General features: G+C 36.7%; 1 protein-coding gene across 12 annotated transcripts in view; it reads right to left on the reverse strand.

Annotated features, from left to right (window-relative positions):
* NEK1 (NIMA related kinase 1) overlaps positions 1-18781 on the reverse strand; it is a 251489-nt gene that overhangs the window by 74221 nt on the left and 158487 nt on the right. For 9 of the 12 annotated variants that reach the window (XM_048212192.2, XM_048212194.2, XM_044379262.3 and 6 more), the window contains one exon: positions 1453-1626. In XM_048212192.2, coding sequence (XP_048068149.2) covers positions 1453-1626 — 174 coding nt within the window. The remainder of the gene's footprint in view (positions 1-1452; positions 1627-18781) is intronic. The other 3 variants (XM_048212195.2, XM_048212197.2, XM_048212196.2) reach the window with 1 other exon arrangement.

An 18781-nucleotide genomic window follows, 5' to 3' on the forward strand; every position in this document is an offset into this window, starting at 1 on the left:
CACTAACTTTGGTGCAAAGGAAGCAAGCTGACATTGCAACACCTGGCTTACTTTCAGAATTTCTACAGACCAATGATTGATATGTGTCCCCCATTGTCCTTGTTTTTGAAAAGGAGTCTCTATTCCTGTTTCACTACTGTATATGAGATAAACAGAAGGTAAGTAACTTATTTTTTTCACTTACAGGTCTTGAGATTGAGAGTAACTGTACTCAAAGAATTGTGCCCAAGAAAATTCACTTCTACATAGGCCTGACCCGGATAATAGTTTAGGCTTTCAGCCCTTTTAATAAGCAGACAAGGCTTTGGGGTGCCTTGGTGGCTTGGTCAGTTAAGCATCCGGCTCTTTTTTTTTTTTTTTAAGATTTTATTTATTTATTTGACAGAGAGAGACAGCGAGAGAGGGAACACAAGCAAGGGGAGTCTGAGAGGGAGAAGCAGGCTTCCTGCTGAGCAGGGAGCCCGATGTGGGGCTGGATCCCAGGACCCTGGGATCATGACCTGAGCCGAAGGCAGATGCTTAATGGCTGAGCCACTTAGGCGCCCCGCATCCGGCTCTTGATTTTGACTCAGGTCATGACCTCAGGGTTGTTGAGACTGAACCCCATGTCCACCTCCGTGCTGAATGTGAAACCTGCTTAGGATTCTTTCTCTTTTCCTCTGCCCTGCTCCCTGCTCGTGTGTCACGCTCTCTCTCTCTCAAATAAGATGACACTTTAAGAAGGGGTGAATGCATTTTACACGTGGGAGAAAATGTAAATAATTTTTGGTCAGTGGCAGACCATGGCAGTTTTCCAATGGCTGTAAATTCTTTAACACTCTTAACTTGGAGAGGTGGGCTCTGTTTTATCTCCTTTGAATCAGGCTGGTTTGTGACTGCTTTGACCAATGAAGTATGGCAGAAGTGATACTGTGCCAGTTGAGACTAGCTTTTAAAAGTATAAGTAGCTTTTGCCTAGGATCTGTGAGCCTTGGCGACCATATAAGAAGTCAGATTACCTTGCTGGAAAGAGTTATGGAAAGGTGTGGAGACTACATGAAGAGGGAGAAAGGACCAGCTTAACACAGCCTTCAAGCTATATCTGAAAGGACACCAGTGAAGCCATCTTGCACCCATCAGACCAGATTGCCAGCTGAATACCACCAAGTGATCCCAGAGACAAAAGCACATGAATTATAAAAATTACTTTAGTCAAGCCCTGACTTAATTCCTGACACACAAAATCATGAGATATAATAAAAGTGTTAACACTAAGTTTTGGGGTGATTTATTATGCAGCATTAAAAAAATCCAGACCAGTTATTAAACATAGAAAAACAACGAACCTAATTTGAGATGAATCACCCAAACATATACACATATTCTGATGATCTGTTTATAAAGGCCTGTTTATATAGAAGAAATTAAAGTATTATCAAGTTAAATAGAGCTCATTTTGAGCTATTAAAATACCATCCACATTTCCTTCTGGCTTCAATGACGTCTGTGGAGATGCCTCACTGAACTCTGGACTGTTTGTTTCAACAGAAGAACCAACAGTACCTGATGGATTCATTTCGGGTGAAATATATTTTACTTTTTCTTCTCCAGTAATTAAAGGTTTGTACTTCTCCCTTTCAGAAGTCTCTGAAACAACAAAAAAAGAAAGATCATGCTATATTCTCAAAAATAACTTGAATTTTACCTATAACGGCATTTATAGCAAAATTCAAAAACTGCATTCTTACAACAGGTAAATTACTGAGTAAGCTCTGTTATGTATTAAAAGTTGATAAATGATTAAGGTACATCATAGCTAAATATCATTTTAATTATACATAGTGATATTTAGGATGATTAACATATGGCTTACTTTCTTTTCCCTTTTGTTGAAACTAACACACGTGTCACAATGTTGTATTTTAAATCATTAACTAACTGTTTTTATTTGTTTCTGGTAATTGCTAGTTACTTCTAATTGCTCAGGAACTTCCCATACCTTTTTTTAAAAAAGATTTATTTATTTATTTATTTTAGAAGGGGGGAGAGGCAGAGGGAAAGGGAGAGAGAGACTCTCCAGCAAATTCCCTGCTCAGGGCTGAGCCCAATTCCATGACCCTGAGATCATGACCTGAGTTGAAATCAAGAGCTGGACCCTCAACCAACTGGGCTACCCAGGTGCCCCTAAACTCCCCATACTTTTAACTGATGCCAAGAGAGAATGGATTTACCTCAGAACAACTTATTGCAGTTATCTGTAGGATACCCAGGTCACTCCCATTCATTCCTCGAAGATGTTACTTTCTAACTCCCAGTCAGGAAATCTCCCCAACACTAATTCTGTCTTAACTAATTTAGTTGATTGCTAGATCTCCATTAATAATCCTTCCAATTTCTGGGCCTCTCAATTCCTCTCCAGTGATTTTTATCTTCACCCTACCTCAGTCACTCCAACGGTTATATCTCAGAGAGCTTGTCATTAACTAGAGCTCCTCAAAATTTGCAATGCTAAATAATCCACCTTCTAATTTCCAACATCCTATTCTTCTACTTATCTCCCTCTACTATCCCAACTTTAAAAAATGTTACCCCACCAGTAACTGTAATGTGCTGATCCTACCATGTTTTCTCTCCACCATCATCCTCATTAAAATCCATCTAAAGTCCATCATTAAAAATCACTTTTTTGGGACGCCTGGGTGGCTCAGTTGGTTAAGCATCTGTCTTCAGCTCAGGTCATGATCCCAGAGTCCTGGGATTGAGCCCCACATCGGGCTCCTTGCTCAGCGGGGAGTCTATTTCTCCCTCTCCCTCTGCCTGCTGCCCTCCCTGCTTGTGCACGCGTGCTCTCTCTCTGACAAATAAATAAGTATAATCTTAGAAAAAAAATAATAATCACTTTCTCACATACATCTTTAACTCACTCTACCCACATGGAGAAATCCCAACCCCTTTTAATTCAATTTTCTGTGTGTTCTGTCTGCATATAGGTGGCTGAAATGGTTGGGGAAAAACAGAGTTTTCCTTATTGATCTCAATTTCAAATCATTATCACTAAAACTAAGTGGGCACTTTGTGCTGCTTGCAATCCTAATAATAAAATACCAGGAACTATACCTAGTTCAGTTAACTTCCTTAGGAAAACAAGTTGTGTGCAGGTATTTTTGAGTTATATTACCTCTTACTTCTTCCTAGTTAATAAAACTATAGTGTTGTTCATGTTTTGAAAATCTTCCCCATACCAAGCCTCATCAACAAATTGTGATAGAGGTCACATCTGTGTTTTGTTCATTCAGCCTACTGTTCTGCTATAAAGTCATGTCTATTAAAATCAGGAACAAGAATGCCAGTTAGCACCATTATTAAAGATTGCTTTAGAGTGTCTAATAAATGCAGTAAGAAGAAAAAGAAATAAACAGAATAAATATTGGACAAAAAAACACTAGTTCCTATCACTGATGATATGACCCTCACATCTGGAAGATCTAAGATCTCAAGGGAAAATCTTAATATATTAAAAAAAATACTTCAGTGAGGTGTCTGCATGTAAAATTGTACACAGACAAACAGAAAGTATAGCTTTATTTCAACTAGAAATAACAATTTAGAAAGGGAAATAGGAAAAATATGTCATCCATTATAAAGACAAAAATACATACATAGTGTAAGAATCAATTTACCAGTTTTCCAAGATGGCAGAGGAATAGGACACCGTAGTTTTGTCTGGTCCCAGGAATTCAGCTGGATAGCTATCAAAGCATTCTGAACACCAGTGAACTCAAGCAGAGATCTAAGAAAAGAACTGCTGCAATTCTACAAATAGAAAAGCAGCCACTTTCTGCAAGGTAGGAGGTAAGGAGAAGTGAATCCAAGGCAATATATAGGAAGATAAACCACAGGGGTAGGGAGCCTCTGTAAGCTGCCTACCAGAAAGTGATTGAGCAGCGGAGTTTAAAATTGCATCTTTTAGAAGTCTGCTCTGGGGAGGCACACCCCTGACTGAAAGGTGCTCAGGTGGTGAAAAGGCCAGAATCCTACATGGGACAGTGTGACCTCAGGACTGCTGGGGTCAAAGAACAGGGTGCCTGAGTGCGGCAGAGTTCCCAGGTATCAGTAGGGGGAAGCTGGCTGCAATCAGCAAGCCCCAGAGTGAGCTTTCAGCTTAGGGTTGCCATAAACCACGAGCCACAGGGGCCCAGGAAATCACAGAATTGTGGCAAGAGATCCCCAGCCTCCCCCCCCCCCCATCTTCCACCGAGAAGAGCAGCGTGGCTGGTGCTGCAGGAATCTGCAGGGTTTGGAGACTAAAAGTAGGGTCCCATGCCTGAGATAAAAATGTTCGGTCCCGGGGTGCCTGGGTGGCACAGCGGTTAAGCGTCTGCCTTCAGCTCAGGGCGTGATCCTGGCGTTATGGGATCGAGCCCCACATCAGGCTCCTCTGCTGGGAGCCTGCTTCTTCCTCTCCCACTCCCCCTGCTTGTGTTCCCTCTCTCGCTGGCTATCTCTATCTCTGTCGAATAAATAAATAAAATCTTTAAAAAAAAAAAAAAAAAGAAATGTTCGGTCCTGGGGCGCCTAGATGGCTCAGCCGGTTGGTTAAACATCTGCCTATGGCTCAGGTCATGATTCCAGAGTCCTGGGATCAAGTCCTGTATCGGGCTCCTTGCTCAGCTGGGAGCCTGCTTCTCCCTCTGCCTGCCTGCCTCTCTCTCTCTCTCTCTCTCTGACAAATAAATAAATAAAATCTTTAAAAAATTTTTTTTAAAAAAAGAAGGAAACGCTCGGTCACAAGTTGGGTGAGCATGGAATGCGGATGGAAACCAAGGAGACAGGAGTGATGGATTGCTTTTCCCTGAAGGACACTAAGGAGTAGAGGGCGATAGCTTTTGGCCCTGGGGCTGGAGATTGAGAGGCTGCCATTTTCATTCTCATCTTCTGAAGGGGGGTGGAAAGCCTTCGGTGAACAAAAGCCACATAGAGCAAACCAGAGCAGCTTATTTAGCTTGCCCCCCTGGCAAGGGTGGTGTAATTCTGCCCAGAGCAAAGACACCTGAAAATCAGCACAAGAGGCCCCTCCCCAAGAAGATCAGCAAGAATATCCAGCCAAGACCAAGGTTACTGATCACACAGAACTGCAAAACTCCAGCGCTAGGGGAAAACAGTATACAGAACTCATGGGGTTTTTCTCATGATTCCTTCTCATAAGTCTTTCAATTTTAACTTTTTTTCTTTTTCCTTTTCAACCAATTTCTTATTTTATCAACTGATTTTTAAGTCTTTTTTTAAAAAAATTTTCATTTTTACAGTTACATTCTATCCTTTCATTGTACTTAATTTTATTTTTGCATATATGTAAGTTTTTCTTTCTTTACAATTTTGGGAAACAGTTTCTTCTAACAAACAAAAACACATCCAAGATATAGTGTATTGCTCTGTTCTGGGCACCTGTTTATATTCTTTTTTTTTTAATTTTCATTTTTACAGTTATTCTATCCTTTCACTGTATTTAATTTTATTTTTGTACATATATAAGATTCTCTTTCTTTACAATTTACATTTCCTCTCAATTGATAAAGAAAAAACATTTGACAAAATACAGCATCCTTTCTTGATTAAAACTCTTCAAAGTGTAGGGATAGAGGGAACATACCTTGTTATCATAAAAGCCACATAGGAAAAGCTCACAGTGAATATCATTCTCAATGGGGAAAACTGAGAGCTTTTCCCTTAAGGTCAGGAATACAACAAGGATGCCCACTCTCACCACTATTGTTCAAGACAGTACTAGAAGTCCTAGCCTCAGCAATCAGACAACACAAAGAAATAAAACGCATCTGAATCAACAAAGAGGTCAAACTCTCATTGTTCACAGACAACATGATACTCTATGTGGAAAACCCAAAAGACTCTACCCCCAAACTGCCAGAACTCATACAGCAATTCAGCAAAGTGGCAGGATATAAAATCGATGCACAGAAATCAGCTGTATTTCTATACACTAACAATGAGACAGAGGAAAGTGAAATTAAGGAATCGATCCCATTTACAACTGCACCAAAACCATAAGATATCTAGGAATAAACTAACCAAAGAGGAAAAGGATCTGTAGTCAGAAAACTACAGAACATGCATGAAAGAAATTGAGGAAGACACAAAGAAATGGAAAAACGTCCCATGCTCATTTATCGGAAGAACAAATATTGTTAAAACGTCTATGCTACCCAGGGCAATCTACACATTCAATGCAATCCCTATCAAATACCATCAACTTTTTTTCAAAGATCTGGAACAAATAATCCTAAAATTTGTATGGAGCCAGAAAAAACTCCAAATAGCCAAAGGAATGTTGAAAAAGAAAACCAAAGCTGGGGGGCATCACAATGTCGAACTTTAAGCTCTACTACAAAGACAGTATCGTACTGGCACAAAAACAGACAAACAGATCAATGGAACAGAATAGATAACCCACAAATGGACCCTCAATTCTATGGTCAACTAATCTTAGACAAAGCAGGAAAGAATATCCAATGGAAAAAAGTCTTTTCTTTCTTTCTTTTTTTTTTTTTAAAGATTTTATTTATTTATTTGACAGAGACAGAAACAGCCAGCGAGAGAGGGAACACAAGCAGGGGGAATGGGAGAGGAAGAAGCAGGCTCATAGTGGAGAAGCCTGATGTGGGGCTCGATCCCGCAATGCCGGGATCACTCCCTGAGCCGAAGGCAGACGCTTAACCACTGTGCCACCCAGGCGCCCCAAAGACAGTCTTTTCAACAAATGGTGCTGGGAAAATTGGACAGCTACATGCAGAAGAATGAAACCGGACCACTTTCTTACACCATATATAAAAATAGACTCGAAGTGGATGAAAGACCTAAATGTGATAAAGGAACCCATCAAAATCCTAGAGGAGAACACTGGCAGCAACCTCTTCGACCTCAGCCGCAGGAACTTCTTGCTAGACATGTCTCCAAAGGCAAGGGAAACAAAGGAACTATTGGAACTTCATCAAGTAAAAAGCTTTTGCACAGCAAAGGAAACAGTTGACAAAACCAAAAGACAACTGACAAAATGGGAGAAGGTATTTGCAAATGTCTTATAAGATAAAGGGCTAGTATCCAAAATCCATAAAGAACTTATCAAACTCAACACCCAAAGACAAATAATCCAGTCAAGAAATGGGCAGAAGACATGAACAGACATTTCTCCAAAGATGACATATAAATGGCCAACAGACACATGAAAAAATGCTCCACATCACTTATCATCAGAGAAATACAAATCAAAATCACAATGAGATACCACCTCACACCAGTCAGAATGGCTAAAATTGACAGGTCAGGAAACAACACGTGTTGGCAAGGATGTAGAGAAAGGGAACCCTCTCACACTGTTGGTAAGAATGCAAGCTGGTAGAGCCATTCTGGAAAACAGTATGGAGGTTCCTCAAGATGTTGAAAATAGAGCTACCCTATGACCCAGAAATTGCACTACAGTTATTTACCCCAAAGATACAAATGTAGTGATCCTAGGGGTACCTGCACAACAATGTTTATGGCATCAGTGACCACAATAGCCAAACTATGGAAAGAGCCCAGATGTTTGTGACAGATGAACAGATAAAGAAGATGTGGTGTATGTATATATGTGTGTGTACACACACACACACACAGACACACACACACACACAATGGAATACTACTCAGCCATCAGAAAATGAAATCTTGCCATTTGCAGTGATGTGGATGGAACTGAAGGGTATTATGCTAACTGAAATGAGTGAAATCAGAGAAAGACAATTAACATATGATCTCTCTCATATGTGGAATTTAAGAAACAAAACAGAGGATCACAGGGGAAGGGAAGGAAAGATAAAACAAGACAAAATCAGAGAGGGAGACAAACCCTAAGAGACTCTTACAGGAAACAAACTAAGGGTTGCTGGAGGGGTGGGGTAACTGGGTGAAGGACATTAAGGAGGGCACCTAATGTAATAAGCACTGGGTATTATATAAGACTGATGAATCACTGAGCTCTGTCTCTGAAACTAATAATACACAATATGTTAATTTATTGAATTTAAATAAATAAAAGGATGGTAAAAAAAAAAGCATCATTTTACCAAAAAACTTTATGAACTTAAATGAATAAAACAAAATGTTACTGATAAACACAAAATAAGACTGGTGCAAAGATAAAGACATACTTAAACTCCTGAATTTAGTAGAATAAAAACAATATTCCAAAAATCAATATATAAATTTAATACAATTCTAATCAAAATACCCAATTATATAAAATGAGTTTAAAATTCATTTGAAATAATAATCGTCAAAAAATAATCCAGAAAATTGTTAGACTTCCAGTTAGATTAAATGTCTTGCATCTGTGTGTGTGCCCATTCACACTCACATACATGCATATGTTGTCTATCAAACTGATTTAAAAATTTGGGAAAACTTGTACGCACTAAAGGAAATTGAAAAGATATAAAGAAAAAGACACACTTGCATGAAAATTAAAAAAAAAAATCTGCATGGCCAAAAAAAGCATCATAAATGAATTGGCATGTGGGAAAAACCTGTGATGATATACTAGATAAAAGTAATCTAAACCAGATAAAAATTCACATGAAAAACATAGGCAATGCAACATAAAAAGGGCAAAGAATATAAATACAATTTATAAAGAAGGAAACCTAAATGGCCAAAATATGACAATGGAATTCACTTACAATCAGAAAATCACAAATGAAATCCATGAAATCTATAACTTATAAGACTGGTAACAATAAAAAAAAAAGTGATAATACTGATAAAACCTGTTTAATATTTGAAAATCAATCCCTGGTTATTTGCAACATTAATATAATAAGAAATATCATATGATCATCTTAACTGATTCAGAAAAAGAGTTTGATAAATTTCATTACTCTTTATAAAATAAGACTAGAAAAGAATTCCTTAATCTGATAAATTGCTGAATATAAAGTCAATATACAAAAGTGAATTGTATTTCTACTTTTATATATGAGTGACAATTATAAAATAAAATTTCAAAAGAGATGAATAAAACAATGGCATCAGAAAGTATAAAATTTCTGGAATTATGCAAGTTTATGAAATACCTCTACATTGAAAACTATAATTTCTTCCAATCTAAATATTCCATATATTCATAAAGAAGTCAACAACATATTTTGAGAAGCCTACTCTAAAATTTATATGGAAATGAAGAGGGGTAAGACTAGCCAGATTTCTCTTGAATTCGCAAGATGGGAAATCTTGATCTATTGGATATCACGACTTCAACCCTTATAATTAGGAAGTATCATAATGGTAAAAACATAGATGGAAATCAATGGAGTAATTTAAGTGTTCAGAAACACATATATAGAGATTTGCAACAAAAATAGCACTACAGAACAGTGGAAAAGAAGGGTTTTTTTCATAAATGATGCAGCGTCAACTGGATACAAAATCAGAAAAAATAAAATGACTCCTCTTCATACCATACAGAAACATCTTTATGAGATAAGCTGCAGGTCTAAATTTGAAAGTTAAACAATAAAGCTTTCAGAAGTTGACACAGGAAAAAAAATCATCATGACCTTAGGATTTTTTTTAAACGGAATACAAAAAACACTAACTATAAAGAAAAGGATTCAATAAGTTGGACTATAATAAAACTAACAACTTCTGTTCTTCAAAAGTGCCATTCAGTAGAAGGACAAGCCAGTGAAAGACAAGATGAATTTTCAACGCACATAACAAAGAGCTTGTATCTAGAATATACAAAGAACTAGATCTAGAAACCAAAGAAAACAATAACGATAACAGGCAAGACACTTGAACAGGCACCTCAAAAAAGAACATACACATCATGGCAAGGAATTTTTGAATATGACACCAAAAGCACAAGAAACAAAATCAAAACTAAAAAAGTGGAACTATGTCAAACCAAACTGCTTCTGCACAGCAAAGGAAACAATCAACAACATGAAATGGCAGTTTATGGAAAATTGGGTACTGCAAACCATGTATCTGGTAAAGGGTTAATATTCAAAACATATAAAGAATTCCTAAAACTTGATTGCAAAAAAGGGCAAGTTAATTTTCTATTATTAATTAATAATACCAATTAAAAATGGGCAAAGGGACTGAAAAGACATTTCTCAAAATAAGACATACAAATGGTCAACAGGTATATGAAAAGGTGCTCAATCAACATCACTAATCATCAGGGAAATGCAAATCAAAACCACAATGAGATATCATCTACTGTTAATACAACTATTATAAAAAGGCTAAGAGATAACAAATTCTGGTAAAAGCATGTGGAAAAAAGGGAACCCTTGGATACTATAAGTGGGACTGGAAATTGGTCCTGCCATCATGGAAAACAGTACAGAGGTTCCTAAAAAGTTAAAAATAGAACTACCATATGATCCACCAACTCCTCTTCTGGGTTTACATCCAAATGAAATGAAATCAGTATCTTGAAGAGATACCTGTACTCCCATGTTCACTGAAGCATTATTCACAGTAGCCAAGACATGAAAACAACCTAAGTGTCTATCAGCAGATGAATAAATAAAGAAAATGTGGCATATACATTGGAATATTATCTGGCCTTAAGAAAGAGGGAAATCCTACCATTTGCAACAGTGTGGATGAACCTGGAGGACATTATCCTCTGGCTAAGTAAAATAAGCCAGACACAGAAAGACAAACACTGTATGTATCATGTACATGTGGAATCTAAAAAAGCTGAACTCAAAGGAACAGAGTAGCATGGTGGTTGCCAGGCGCTGGGGTGTGGGGGAAATGGGAAGATACTGGTTAAGAGTACACACCTTCAGTTGTAACGTAAGTTCTACAGATCTACGGCATGGTTAACTATAGTTAATAATGTATAGTATACTTGAAATTTGCTAGGAGAGTATATCTTAAGTGTTCTCAGCGCACACACACACACACACAGTTAACTATATGCGCTGACGTACATATTAATTGACTTGATTGTGGTAATCATCACACAAGGTATACTTATATCAAACCACCATGTTGTATGTCTTAAATATATATATATTTTTATTTGTCAATCAGACTTCAATTAAGCTAGAAGAAAGTAAAAGCCACATGAATGGTTATTTTACTTTGGATACAACCTATTCAATTCACATGGCCACATCCAACTGCAAAAAAGAAGCTGGGAAATGTAGTTTCTGCTTAAGTAGCCATGTGCCAACCCAAACCCATGGTGGGCATGCGGAGAGTCCATTACTAAAAAGGAGGAAGGGAAAATTGGATACTGCAGGACAGTAGCAATTTTTACCACATATGGGGTCTCTCTCTCTCTCACACATGCCCCCCCCACACACACCCCCCTCATAGATGCCAGTAAAATGTGGGAATATGTCAAGAAAAACAAAGCAATAAGAGATCTAACATTAGGACAAGTTGAGGGAGAGGCCAGGATGACATCTTTACAGCAATCCAAAGGACAAACTTGTCTAATTTGGAGGTCAGAGGGATTCCAAAGAAATGCTCCCAAGATTATACCAATATAATACCTAATATATTTGGATGCTCTGAAAAGAGATAAACATACCTAGGGGAGAGTATGGCAACAAACTAAAAATAAGTATGTGAAAAACAAAGCGAAAAATAATTATTCACTAAAGGCAAAATAAAATACTATGCAAAAAAGAAAAGTAGTCATGGTACAACATATCTTAGCTTTGATAAGAACATTCATGGTCAATAACAATACCAATACTGTATGTTGATTTAACCAAAATTCTAACTATATTTAGAGGATGTAAGAATGGTATGTGTAGATGCATATGGTGAGATTAAGGGGGGAAAAACGGATGAGAGGCAGCTAAATCCTTATCTTCTAAAATAAGAAGTCCATATGTTATGCCTAAAACTGGGGGGGGGGATTTTTTTTTAAATCAAGAAGTAACAGTAGTGGTATTTGCTTTATAATTATGTGGAGAAATACAAAAACAAATAGTTGTAAGAGCTGAAAGTGGGTGACTCTGGGAAGCAGAACATAAGGCAAGGAGTGAGGTCCAGGGACTGCTGTTTTTGGTAAAAAACAAAACAAAATAAAAACCTCCAGAGCTATTACTTGGCATGTTAAATTATGTGCACAGAAACTTTTATAACAATAAAATTTAAAATTAAAAAACAAACTTATGTGATTAATGAAAACATAATCTCTGGGTAGTAGTGTTATGGGTAATTTCAATTTCCTAAAGTACGGTTTTTGGTATTTTCGACGTTTTACAACACTGAAAATATAGTATTATAGTGAAGAAAAAAAACAGTTAAAGAAAATGTAATAGATGGATGTTTGCTCCTGGCCATAATAATGTAACTCATATTGGATTAATCTCCCACTAAAAATAAGTAGAAATGATAGACAAAAAGTACATTAAAAAAGCTATATGGAATCATTGGAGAATAACTGATGCAGGCAAGGACTAATGGACTTCAACTGAGAGAAGGTAAACACAGGAGATGAGCTCGGTTTTATCCCAGCTTTTCTCTGAGGGCATTTTCTAAATATCAGCACAGGCAAATAGATTACAAGCAGAAAGCAACAGTCTTACCAGGTCAGAAGTGAGTTAGAATGGCAAAAATTGACAAGGCAAGACACAACAAATGTTGGAGAGGATGTGGAGAAGTGGGATCCCTCTTACACTGTTGGTGCGAATGCAAGTTGGTACAGCCACTTTGGAAAACAGTGTGGAGGTCCCTTAAAAAGTTAAAAATTGAGCTACCAGCCATTGCACTACTGGGTATTTACCCAAAAGATACAGACGGAGTGAAGAGAAGGGCCATATGCACCCCAATGTTCATAGCAGCATTGTCCACAATAGCCAAATTGTGGAAGGAGCCCAGATGCCCTTCAACAGATGACTGGATTAAGAAGATGTGGTCCATATATACAATGGAATATTACTCAGCCGTCAAAAAGAATGATTTCACAACATTTGCAGCAACATGGACAGGACTGGAGGAGATAATGCTAAGTGAAATAAGTCAAGCAGAGAAAGACAATTATCATATGGTTTCACTCATTTATGGAACATAAGAAGTAGGAAGATCGGTAGGAGAAGAAAGGGAAGAAGAAAGGGGGGGTAAACAGAAGGGGGAACAAACCATCAGAGACTATGGACTCTGGGAAACAAACTGAAGGCTTCAGAGGGGAGAGGGGTGGGGGAATGGGATAGGCCGGTGATGGGTATTAAGGAGGGCATGTATTGCATGGTGCACTGGGTGTTACACACAAGTAATGAGTCATGGAACTTTACATCAAAAACCAGGGATGTACTGTATGGTGACTAACATAATATAATAAAAACTTATTATTAAAAAAAAAAAAGTGACTCAGACTTGAATGACAAAATCATGGAAAAGAGTAAGCCACCAACAAGCAACCCTTAAATCTATGCAAAAGTCCTCTAACAAGGATAAAACAACAACAAAAAATCCCCCCTATTTTTGGCTAACTCCTAAACTATGCATGCATAAAGCAATACTCCAAGAAAATCAGCATGTAATAGCAGCTAGGAGAATAAAATGCTGAGGAAAGATTTGAGTAGCTGGGTGGTATTTGGGAGACAGATTGTAGATCAAGCCTCACAGGTGTACAGGAAACCTGGTAAACATAATAAACTTTTAGTTGAGATCTCAGAAAGATCAAGGCATTGGAATAAGGGCTACATGTTGAAATAAGTTAAAAAATACCAAAACAAGCAAACAGACCGTAACAAAAGTCTAATACAAATCTCAACAGTATCAAAGTAATCTGCTGGCACTGTTTAGTTTTAAGAAGAAAATCTGATCTTTGAAGAAAGATAACATTATTCAGAGGCATTAAATTTTTCAACCACAGTGTCTGGCATCCAATCAAATATTGTAAAACACAAGTATGAAAATTATAACCTGTGTCCTGGTTCTGTATAGTCTATGAGCTAAATGATTTTTACATTTTTAAAGTGCTATAGAAAAAAATTTTTTTTAAAGATTTTATTTATTTACTTGAGAGAGCGAGTGTGCTTGCGTGAGCAGGAGGAGGAGGAGAGGGGAGGGAATGGGAATCTGAAGCAAACTCTGCACAAAATGGGGTTTGATCCCCCGACCACAAGATCATAACCTGAGCTGAAACCACTCAGGCGCACCTGTAGAAAAATTTTAAAAGAAGAATATGGACCATATGGGCTCACAAAGTCTAGAATAGCTATAATCTCACAATTTATAGAAGTTTATTGACTTACGTCATAAAGCATGGTGTGTAAAAAAAATAGGAAAAAAATTACTGAAAACCAAGAAAAACAGAGACAACAGAAACAGATAATAATAGAAACATATATAGATACCTCAGATATTAAATTTATCAGGCACTTTAAAATAACTTTGATCAATATGTTCAAGAAAAAAAGAGGAAGAGGGGCGCCTGGGTGTCTCAGTCGTTAAGCGTCTGCCTTTGGCTCAGGGCGTGATCCCAGAGTCCTGTCTCCCTCTCTGTCAAATAAATAAATAAATAAAATCTTTAAAAAAAAAAAAGAAAAGAAAGAAAGAAAAAAGAGGAAGAGATGGGCCAAAGGGATAAATCTATGGGCATTTTAAAGAGAGAATTGAAATCTATAAAAGAGTATTAAATGTACATTCTCACATTGAAAAATGCAATATCTGATATTATGAACTCACTGGATTCATTTGGAGATAGCAGAAGGTTAGAGACCGCAGAAGACGGAGTTAGTGAAATGACAAATCAATAGAAATGTCGGCATACCTTGTTTTACTGCATTTTACAGGTAACTGTTTTTTAGAAATGAAAGGCTGACGGCAACCCTGCATTAATCAAGTCTATCAGTGCCACTTTTCCAATAGCATTTGCTCACTTTTTGCCTCTGCAGCACTTTGGTAATAGCAGTATTTCACTTTTTCATTATTATTATATTTGTTATGGTAATCTGTGATCAGTGATGATGACTCGCTGAAAGCTCAGATGATGGTTAGTATTTTTCAGCAATAAAGTACATTTAAATTAAGATATGTATATTGCTTTTCTAGATAGAATGCTATTATACACAGACTATAGTATAGTGTAAACATAACTTCTATATGCATATAGCATTCTATAGATAGAATGCTATTATACACAGACTATAGTATAGTGTAAACATAACTTCTATATGCACTAGGAAACCAAAAAATTCATTTGACTTGCTTTATTGTGATATTTGCTTTACTATAGTAGTCTGGAACTGAATCCACAATGTCTCAGAGGTATGCCTGTATTCATACTGAAGCAAAAAGGAAGAAAATATTTAAAAAGCAGAAAAGAGCATAACATGATAAATTCAACTGGTCTAATATATGTGTAACTAGAATCCAAAAGAAAAAGAAACAATTGGGCAGAAGTAATATAGAAAGATCTAAGAATGTAATCTTCCCTAAATTGAAAAAAACATTATCAACCTTTAGGTTTAAGAAGCTGAAAAAACCCAAAGCAGGTTAAAGACAAAGGAAAATACATCTACGCATATCACGGTAAAATTGTTGAAAATCAAAGAAATACTATTTAAAAAGCTTGAAGAAAAACATATTGCTTTCAAAGGAACAAAAGTAAGACACATAAATGACATATAATTATGGATGCCAGAAGAAAATGTAATGACACCTTAAAGCACAAAGAACAAGATGAAATAAAGCAAAAACAACCCCCCCCCCTAAAAAACCCTACCTACTTAGCATTTAGTACACTGAAAATATTCCTTAAAGCTAGAGGTGAAATAAAGATCTTTTCAGACAAACAAAAGCTGACAGAATTTATACGGGCAGATCTGCTCTACAGGAAATACTAAAGGCAGTTTAAAGGAAAAAGGTTATCAAATGGAAGTATGTAATCTCAGGAAGGAATAAAGAACATTGTAAAGAATAAAATGTGGGTAAATGTAAATGAATATTGATTGCTTAGCATACTGCCTTATGAGCTTTATAATATACATGATAGTAAAGTATGTAATAAGGAAAAGGGTTAGAGGGGATAGCGTAATATTGTTAAAAGGCTCATACATGGTTTGAGAAGCAATATAAATACTAAATTCAGGTAGATCTGAACGAGCATTATGGTAGAATTAAGGATACAATTTGTAATTTCTAGTATCACAACAAAAGAGTAAATGAAAAATGTATAATTAAAACAAATAGAAGAGAAAAATGAAATGCTTCATTATTTCGAAGAGAGGGAAAAAAAATGAAACAAAAGAATAAAGAAACAAAGTACAGATGGGACAGATAAAAACACATAGCAAGACTGTGCACAAAGAGCAAACCATATCAGAAATTATATTAATGCATGAATAAATTAAACACTCAGATGAAAAGACAAAGATGTCAGGCTGGATTTGAGATGAGAGAAACATACAGACATAAGGAATCAGATAAATTAAAAGAAGATACAGAAAAAGTATAACAAGCAAACATTAACCAAAAAAATGCTGTAGCTACATAACATGAGATAAAGTAGACTTTATTTATTTATTTTTAAAGATTTTATTTATTTATTTGACAGGGACAGCCAGCAGAGAGGGAACACAAGCAGAGGGAGTGGGAGAGGAAGAAGCAGGCTCCTAGTGGAGGAGCCTGATGCGGGGCTCGATCCCAGAACGCTGGGATCACGCCCTAAACCGGAGGCAGATGCTTAACGACTGCGCCACCCAGGCGCCCCTAAAGTAGACTTTAAAAGAAGTAATGTTACTAGAGATAAATTTATTATGTCATAGTAATAAAAATGGTTAACACACAGGAAGATGTATAAAAAGGTTAATGCAACCACCTATACAATATAATGTAACAATCTAAAATAGAACAATGAAACAGAACATAGCTCAGAAATAGACCCATATAGTGGCTCCTGGGTGGCTCAGTCATTACGTGTCTGCCTTTGGCTCAGGGCGTGATCCCAGGGTCCTGGGATCGAGCCCCGCACCAGGCTCCCTGCTCTGAGCAGGGAGCCTGCGTCTTCCTCTCCCACTCCCCCTGCTTGTGTTCCCTCTCTTGCTGGCTGTCTCTCTCTGTCAAATAAATAAATAAAATCTTAAAAAAAAAAAAAAAAGAAATAGACCCATATAAATACAAACAACTGATCTTTAACAAAAAAGCAAAGGCAATTCAAAAGAGAAAAGATATTCTCTACAATAAATGGTACTGGAACATCTGGACAACCCAGCCCTCCCTTCCACAAAAATGTACGTAAGACACAGACCATTCACAAAAATGAACTCAAAATCAAACACAGATGTAAAACACAAAATTATAAAACCCCCAGAAGATAACATAGAAGAAAATCCAGATGACCTTGAGTTTGGCAATGGTTTTTTAGATACACTACCAAAGGCACGATACATCTAAGAGATAATTAATAAGTTGGACTTCACTAAAATTTAAAACTTCTGCTTTATGAAAGACACGGTCAAGAAAATGAGAAGACAAGCCACAGACTGGAAGAAAATACCTGTAAGAGACATAAAGACTTAAAGCACTGTTAACCAAGACATACAAAGAACTCTTAAAACTCAACAATTAAACCTGAACAACCCAATTTAAAAATGGACTAAAGATCTGAATAGATGCCTCACCAAAGACAAATATAGATGGCAAATAGGCATATGAAAAAAATGCTCTACGTCATATGCCATTTGGGAATTGCAAATTAAAACAACGTGATACCACTGCACATCTAATACAATGGCTAAAATCCAAACCACTGACAACACCAAATGGTGCTAGGGATGGGGAGTTAACAGGAACTCTCATTCATTTCTGATGGGAATGCAAAAAGGCAAGCCACTTTGGAAGACAGCTTGGCAGTTTATTACAAAGCTAAATATACTGTTACCACATGACCCAGCATTCATGTTGCTTGATATTTACTCAAATGAAGTGAAATCTTATGTCTAAACAAAAACCCGCACACAGATGTTTAAAGCAGTTTTATTCATAATTGCCAAAACTTGGGATCAATCAAGATGTCTTTTAATAGGTGAATAACCTACTGAATACCCTATATAAAAAAACTGTGGTATATCCCTACAACGTAATATTATTTGGCACTAAAAAGAAATGAGGTATCATATGATGAAAAGACATGGAGGAAATGTAAATGCATATTACTAACTAAAGAAGCCAGTCTGAAGAGGCTGCATATTGTATGATTCCAACCATGACATTCTAGAAAAGGCAAAATTTATGAGATAGTACAAAGATCAGTGGTTGCTAGGAGTTTGAGAGGAGGGAGGAATAAATAGGTAGAACACAGGGATTTTTTAGGGCAGTAAGCTGTTTTGTATGATATTATAATGGTAGATATGTATCATTACATATTTGTCAAAATCCATGAAAAGTTAACACCAAGAGTGCACTTTAATGTCTACTATGGATTTGGGATGATCATAATGTGTCAATGTTGGTTCATCAATTTTAACAAATGCATCACTCTGGAGAAGGGATTATGGATGGCTGGGAAGGCTGTGCATATGTCAGGGGAGGGGATATACTGAAACTGTAACCATACTTTCTATTCAATATTGCTATGAACCCCAAATTACTCTAAAACAAAAGTAACTATTAGAAAAAAAAAAAACCACACCACAGCACCTACTAGAAAAAATATTTTTAAAAACTATTAGAAAAAATATTTTTGAAACCTTTAAGGAAAAATAAAGATATCCTGTGAATATCCAAGCAAAAAGAAAATAAGATTGTCATCGGATTTTCTGAT

Source organism: Ursus arctos, unplaced genomic scaffold (assembly GCF_023065955.2).
Source record: "Ursus arctos isolate Adak ecotype North America unplaced genomic scaffold, UrsArc2.0 scaffold_11, whole genome shotgun sequence".
In the NCBI taxonomy this organism is placed as follows: Eukaryota; Metazoa; Chordata; class Mammalia; order Carnivora; family Ursidae; genus Ursus; species Ursus arctos.